We start from the raw sequence: 7,897 nt of genomic DNA, 5'->3' as shown, positions 1-7,897 counted from the left end.
TTGGAAATTGACAAAGTTATTAAAGATTGTACTAAAACAAAATGTTTGAAAAAATATCATTTCTAGGCATTTTACTTAGAAATGTTTGCTTAACCGCTTTCTACTTTAGTTTTTTTGTCTCAGATTATAATCTTCCCAAATATGTTGAAAAAAATCAAAGATGATTTTTTATTGCCACCCTAATATACATACAGCCTCAGTAAACACCAGTGAATTTTTCGATTTTTTTAAGATCATAAAAACCATTATAGTCCTTATAGACTTAAATCTTTGTTTTTCAGAACCGAATCTATTATTCAACCCAATCTTCAACAAACCGAAACTTTTTAAATTTAATCGATGAATAGATTTTATGATTTTCATTATCTTAAAAAAAATCTAATAATTTTTGGTGTTTAATCCATTTTGAGGCTCACTGTACATATATCGTCATCTAAAATGCAAATTTCTTAAACATATAAAACTATGTCATTGAAGACTTAATTTTATCGTCCACTACTCAATATTACAAATTAGCGGATTCACACATTTTGTAATCAAAATTCTCTTCATCTTTTTTGGTTTTATCAATTTAATTTGCACACGCATTAAAAATAGAATATATCTAGAGCTTCTAGTTTGCTAAAACAATAACATAAAGGGCCAAATGAACATATGCTTTCTTTTTTCTTTAAATAAAAACCGTTTTTTGTTGTTGTTCATAAATACAAATACGATTTTTATTAGCGATTTAATTTAATTTTAAATATTTGTTTGTTTGTTTTTCTATAATATATAATGATGTTTATAATATAATAAAATTTATAATAAAAAATATAAATTGTAAATATATTTAAGAGCTGAATGTTCAACATTCAATGTGGAATGAACAAAGATTGAGAGATAGAGAGAGTTAGATAATAGAGCAATCGAATAGGATAGATAATACATATATATTACATATTTTAATATGTAAATATAAAAATAATAATTTGTAATAATAGTGAAAATATTATAATAACAAATATTAAATTTCTTTTAAAGCTAATAAGGACTGGCGTAAATATTCGTATTGATTTTTGGCATGTTTTATTTCCAAATCAGCTAATTCAGTTAGACTGCAAATAGATTATTTTTTTGTTATTTAAAATTAAAATATTTATTTAAAAAAATATGTTGTTACCTTTTCTTAAAAGCCTGAACACGGCGATTACGAAAGCCAACTAGCTCTTCTTTGCCACAAGCCGACATTGTTTCAAATTTTTCACATGCTTCAGCCTGAGCAGCTTCGGCCTGTTGTTGAAGGAGATTTATAAAATAAATAAATAAATATACAAAAATGGTTATGGTTAGTTAATAATAAATTGATATGAATAACTATGTTTTTAATACAACACAAAAACTAAAGCATGCCATTTTATGGAAGGTAGGTGGTGCTTATAAAATGTGTAATGTTGCAAAACAAAGAATTATAAACTTTAATTTAATAAAATAAATGTGTAAATCATACTTAATGATATTAATACCTAGTATTGTTTATGTATCTACTTAGTTTATGGTTTAGTTTATTTGTGTTTTTGTAAATACATAAGAATGTAAATAGTTTGTAGTCTGGGTTATTAACAACATTTAATTGGTTTAGTTTATTTTACATTAAAATACAATATAAAACCATATACCTCTTGAACTTCCAAAGGCTGCATATAGAGTTTTTGTTTGTTTTATTAGTTTTGTAGAGAAAAGCATTGAATTATTGTAATTTTGAGTTTTTTTTTCGGTTTGGTTCAAAAGCAATAAAAGTGAAACATAAAATTTAGTGTATATTAATTTTAAGTATAAATTTAAACAAAAAAAATATTTAGTAAAAAAATATAATTTTTCAAAGCATTGCTTTAAATTTTATTGCAAAACACATGTTTGAGGCCAGCAGATTTCGCTTGTTAAAAATAACACTGAACAATAGAAATTTACACACAATACTGACAAATATTTTCAAAACTATTAAATACAATATTGGCTACAGATTTGGAATGGTTAAATAGTAACGGTAATTTATTTTGTAACGATATTCTGACTTATTTCGTTAATTGTCTTTGGTGTTATTTCGGAATGACTTAAATTGTTAAAAAAATGTACAAATATTTAACTGTTGTGGTATATTAACTCCATTATGTAAACCCAATGTTATCTACCGTTTCCGATAAAAATTTCGTTACCGAAATAACTGCATTTACCATTACATTACTCTATAAATAATTCAATAATGTGTAACTAATTTTTATTTTCCATAATAAACAGAAAATTTACCGCTAAATTATCGTTAGCGAAATAAGAAGAAATAATCCAAATTACACAATCTGGGATGAAAATTTTAAAAAATTTCTAGGGTGTCTAGACGAGGTACATTATTGTCATGATAAACATCAAGAGAAAAAGTTATTAGTTTTAATAAGGCTATTAATTTCAAAACTTTTTTTGGTTGGAAAAATTGAAAAGTGGATAAATGTAATTTTTGTTACAAACCAAGAAAAAAAATTCCATCAAGTTTTATTTTTAACAAACTATAACCAAGTTTAAAAAAATCTGAGTGCAATTTTAAATTTTTCCAACCAAAAAAAGTTCTTAAATGAATAACATTAATAACTTAAAAAGCTTGATTTTCGAATCTTTTATGAAACAACATTTTCCACAAGAACTAACATGTTCTTTAATATATAACTTTATTTGGAACAAGCTTTATAATTACTATAAAAATTCCGAAACAATTTGTTTGCCGGTATAAAACAGAGTATATAGTGCTCTATGCCATATTTTTACAAACAAACAGACGAAGAAATTAAAAACAAAAACAATGTGGGAATAAACAAAAAAAAGCTTGAAAATATATTTCAATACTTACCGCATGAATATCTTTATTTTTAGCACGAACTTTCTCCAAATTACGATTAGTGGCTTCGTAAGCAGCCAAACAACGCAAGCGACGTATTAACAAAGCTTTGGCCGCTTCGCTGTCACGTTGATAATAGCGCAGAGTATCACCAAGTTTTAAATCCTGATCGCTAGCCACACGAACTTCAAGATTCTGAAATACATAAAAAAATAATTCAAATTCATTTACAACAGATTTCGTCATTAATTAATATATAACTTGATAAATTGTACCTTAATTTTCTCAAAAATATCTGCGGTCTTTGCGCAAAATGTTTCCATTGTTCCCTTTTCGGCGGTTGATAGTTGTCTCAAAGCATTCGAAATTTTCTGGTGACACTCGCCCACATCCTTATGACGTTGTGTCATTTTTTCCGTACGCAATGAAGCTTCACGCAAATGACCATTGTATTCGGTTAAAAATTGAAATTCATTTTCGAAGAAATCGTTAACATCATGCACGGTTACACCTAAAAGTATTTCATCGGTGGTTTTACCCAGAGATTTGACAAGCCCACCAAATATGGCAGTCTTTTTACGTGGTTTAGCGCATAAATCTTGATCATACTCCAAGAACACTTTCAAATGTTGGTCATTGCGAAAAACGGGATGACTAGCTAAACGTCTTAGGAAAACTTCATGCATAGCGACGGTTTTCTTAAAGGTAGCTAGATATTCGCTGCAATGAGGAAAATAATTATCAATGCAATACAAATTTGCTTAAAATGTCTTGGAAAAAGTTTTGGGACGATAAAGATTTTTCCAAAAATACTTTTCTAATAAATTTGTAATTGTCTAGAGACCTTATGTTACATGAATTTAAATATCGAGGAACTATATTTATATTAAAAACCCTCTATATTAGAAAACACAATATTACGTCTTTTAAATCCTAGAAAATCCAAAAATCTACTCTTTAAAGTGTAAGTAAAATGTGTGATATCTCCAAAACACTAGTTAGTCAATTTAAAATATTTGGTCAGATTCATCATCAGCATGTCTAAATTATTACGAAGATATATTTCGTAAGTGAAAATTATACAAAATAGTTGAATTAAAAAGTAATTATTCAAAAATATAGAAGGTTGCGCATTCAAAAATATATTTTTTTTAAGATAGATGAGTTATAAAAATTTTAATAAAATGTATATCACAAATGTGGGCTAATTTTCATGGAAATTTATGATAGAGGGTATTGAATAGTCCCTCAAAATGCATATAAAATATTTTAAGTAAAGGAATTTTGGTACAAAATTTACTAATTTAAGCCATGAATGAATAACAACTTACGCTTCCAATTCTGTTTTCATTTTTCTAAACTCCTCTTTCGTCATATTACCCTCACCTTCTCCCAAGCGTTGCAATTTTTCGCGGGAAGCGTCAAAATCTGGTCTAGGGGGACAAGGTGGTATCTAAAACAATAACACCCAAACATTAAATACTTGTCAACTGCAACTGTTAAAAATTTGACTTACAATATAGCCAGCATACTCTTCATTTTCTTCGAAACGATCGTGCAGCCAAACGAATTCTTCATGCTGTCTCACAACATTGTTGTCCGGTTTCGAGAATCCCGGTAGTGTGGTACGTGTGTGTACGGTAAATTTAACTTTATCCTTTTCACTTAAGGCGTCCGAAATTTCGACATGCAAAGTGTCATCGGCCAGGGCGGTTGCTGATATGACCGATGACGATGACTCAGAGGAGGCAGCACTACCACTGGCACCATTGTTTTGTGCAACATCTGTTGATGTATTTGCAGGAAGTAGGGGCGTTGAGTTTGTTCTTTGAAGACTATTGCTAGTAAGTTCAGCATCATCTGCAGTTGTTGCTGCGCTGCTGCTAGTTAGAGGTGCTGACGTTGGTATTATTGTATTATTTTCGTCGCCCGCAGTATTGTTAATATTAATTTCTTCTGTTGTTAAATCCTACAAATACACAAGAAAAAATATAATGCAAAAAAAATAGCCGATGATAAAACAAAGCGATAAGGCCAAAAATATAAGGCGTATTAACGCTTGAAAACTTTAGAAATATATTATTGATTAATTCCAATTGGATGTCTTATGTTTTACCATGTTATCCGCTTAATTTCTTTATCAAAACTTTAATATTTTTGCCTTTTTATTGCCGAAAACTATTAAATGATTTGTGTTTTATTTCTACAAGTGCACTGTGTTGTGAAAATAGTCAATGATGATAATTTAGTGATATTTTTGTAAAATCTTGCGATTTTGAAAGCTGTTTAATGTATTTTTAGCGATTTTTACTAGTAGTAGTACGAACTCGTTACTACTACTTTATGCAACTCTGTTTTTTTTAGAGAAAACAAAATGAACGAAATGTTAAAAAATGCCCATATTCTTTTTTTTAAAGTTTGCATAAATACCACGAAACCGGTCTTCTTAAATAGCAAACGAAAAACCCAGAGTCAGCCACACACACAGAGAAAAGAGAGACAGAGAGAGAAAAAAAGAAGAAGGACGAAAACACGGATGATCGAAAAAGAACGGGGTGGATTTCTACCTCCTCCGTAAACATTTTTTTTAAAGTTCGCATAAATACCACGAACTTCTAGCAAAAACTAAAGAGAGCGAACGAAGAGACAAGATGGACGAACGGGAAGAAGAAGAACGCTGTGCGGGAAGTGAAAAAACCATCCGCAAGAAAAAATTTTTTTAGTGAAAAAAGTGTGGTGTATAAAAAATCATACTGAATTTTTTGAAATTCAGCACAAAGAAGAAGTCGGACGATGATGGTGGGACGGACGGAGAGAACGGGACAGGGAAAATAACTTGGTGAGTAAAAAAGTGCGGTGAATAAAAAAATCGTGGTGAGTTTTTGGAAATTCACGACAAATACCGTTATGTCAAATTTTTTAAGTTCATTTGCAATTTTGAACTTTTTTACAGTACAGGGGGACTGACATCTTGACGTTGAGCTGGATAGACGTGCTTATAACAAAATTTTGTTTTATATATTTAATTTTTCTTTTTTTTTTTTTGCGAATTTTGGTATTTTATTACCTGAATTTAATTTATTGGAGATTACGATCAGTAAACCTGTACTGGCAACAACCGTAATTGTATGGAGAAGTGTTTTTCTTCTCTTGGGATGGATGCTGAATATGAGGAAAATGGCCCTGTCGTTAATTTACCTTCAGCCACTGATGACGAGAATGGTTTGGAGGACATATGTGTGAAGAGGAAGAGACTGGATGCGACTCCACCAACTAGTATTGACGTTTCAAGTTTGAACGGAAGGTTCCCGACATCGCAAAACAGATTTTCTATTCTTGCAGACTTAGAATTTGAATGCAACAACACTGCCACAACTGCTAAACGCAACAACATTGCAAAGGCGCAGCCTGTGAAACCTGCTGATAAACCTTTTTGCCCGCCTATCTATATATATAAAAAACGGCTCCACCGATTTTGATGAAATTTTCAGGGAATCTTCAGAATATCCCAGCGGGTAACACTGTATAGTCAGATTTTTGATATTCGGTCTGTGGGCGGAGGGGTGTGTAAAAATCTAATTTTTACATTATACCGCTAATGCCCTATATTTCATAAAAATGGATGTGTGTATATATGTTCCGTATGGACTCAAAAATGGCTGGACCTATTTTGATGATATTTTCACGGTGTCTTCAGAAAAGCCTATTAGGTAACAGTGTAAAGTCAGATTTTAATTTTCTGTCTGTAATAAACAATTTGGTTTGCTTATAGGGTCATGAATAAGATATTTCCATACTGAATTTTTGAATTCATTAGAACCAGCCGAAATGCGACTACATGTATTAACATTGAAGGTTGATTCACCGACACTGTATATTAAAATCGAGATCGATATGCAATATAAAACAGATGTTTTCTAAAGGCCAGCAACGCGGACCGGGTTCAGCTAGTCTTTCTATATAATGTGAACGTTGGACTTTTGTGTCAGCAGCTGGAAGCAAAAACACCTAAAATTTGTTTTAAGATAAAGAATGTTAATAATCATAAAGCCAAACTTTATCTTTCAGATGCATCCGTTCATGCTGAAATGATGAATTTATTGAGGGAAAAGAAAATTAATTCTTATTCATTTACCCCAAAAGAAATGAAACAAGTGTCGCTGGTTCTCCGTGGTCTATATTACAGTACCGAAGTAGATGACATAAAAGCCGCATTGGATGAAACATTTCCTGGCATAGTTTCTAAAGTAACTAAATTTACGACAACTTATTCCAAAAAAAATAATTTGGACACAGGTCTTTTTCTTATTACACTGGTACCCGGTAAAAAATTGGGTGATGTCTCATCAATAAAATTTTTACTAAACCAATGCATAGGGTGGGAAAAACCGAAAAGGAAGGAAAAGGAAATACAATGTCACAGGTGCCAGCATTGGGGTCACATTTCCCGAAACTGCAACTCTGCTTTTAAATGTGTAAAATGTGATGCGACACATGATCCTGGTGCTTGCCCCCGCAATCAACTTAATGATGACACTGAGCCCACTTGTGTCAACTGTGGCGAATCTGGCCACCCAGCAAATTGGAGAGGTTGTTCAGCCTATAAGAAGTTTGTGTCGGGAAGAAATGAACGGATTAATAAAGCTCGGGAGGTAAAAACTATTGCTAAGGAAAACGTCCATAGGGCTATCAACTCCCCTCTAATTTCTCCAGGAAAGTCTTTTGCGAGTTTATTCCACCATAGTCAGAGGAATATCGTAAATCCTCAGAAACAAAAATCGACCATTATAGACGAATTTTTAAAGCTTGCTGAATTTTTTATGGAACCAGAAGAACAGTCATTGGATCGTGAGATAAATAAATTTCTATGTGAATATAAATCTATGTCAAAACCTGAGGCCAAATCTTTATTTTTGAGCCTCCTTAACAAAGTTAAAAGCGTTTATGGGCCCTAGACACATAAATTTTCTTACCTTCAATGTCAGATCTCTTGTTGATACAAGTAGACAAATTGATCTCTTGAATACTCTT

The 7,897-nt window shown here is 31.2% G+C and overlaps 1 protein-coding gene across 2 annotated transcripts; it reads right to left on the bottom strand.

Moving 5' to 3' along the window:
* Nucleotides 1-716: 716 nt before the first annotated feature.
* On the bottom strand, nucleotides 717-5,082 carry Snx6 (sorting nexin 6). Of its 2 annotated transcripts, XM_065512132.1 has the most exons (7): nucleotides 4,983-5,000; nucleotides 4,383-4,835; nucleotides 4,198-4,319; nucleotides 3,142-3,586; nucleotides 2,879-3,061; nucleotides 1,163-1,272; nucleotides 717-1,097 (listed from the first exon to the last, which is right to left on the bottom strand). In XM_065512132.1, the coding sequence occupies exons 1-7, from the start codon at nucleotides 4,983-4,985 to the stop codon at nucleotides 1,007-1,009; spliced, it is 1,407 nt and encodes a 468-aa protein (XP_065368204.1). In that variant the 5' UTR covers nucleotides 4,986-5,000; the 3' UTR covers nucleotides 717-1,006. The 2 variants fall into 2 exon arrangements, with proteins under 2 accessions (XP_065368204.1, XP_065368205.1); XM_065512133.1 differs by lacking the exons at nucleotides 717-1,097; nucleotides 1,163-1,272 and adding an exon at nucleotides 1,493-1,676 and having other exon boundaries at nucleotides 4,983-5,082.
* Nucleotides 5,083-7,897: the final 2,815 nt, after the last annotated feature.

Source organism: Calliphora vicina, chromosome 5 (assembly GCF_958450345.1).
Source record: "Calliphora vicina chromosome 5, idCalVici1.1, whole genome shotgun sequence".
NCBI lineage: Eukaryota > Metazoa > Arthropoda > Insecta > Diptera > Calliphoridae > Calliphora > Calliphora vicina.
This window is presented reverse-complemented; position numbering and strand designations above follow the sequence as displayed.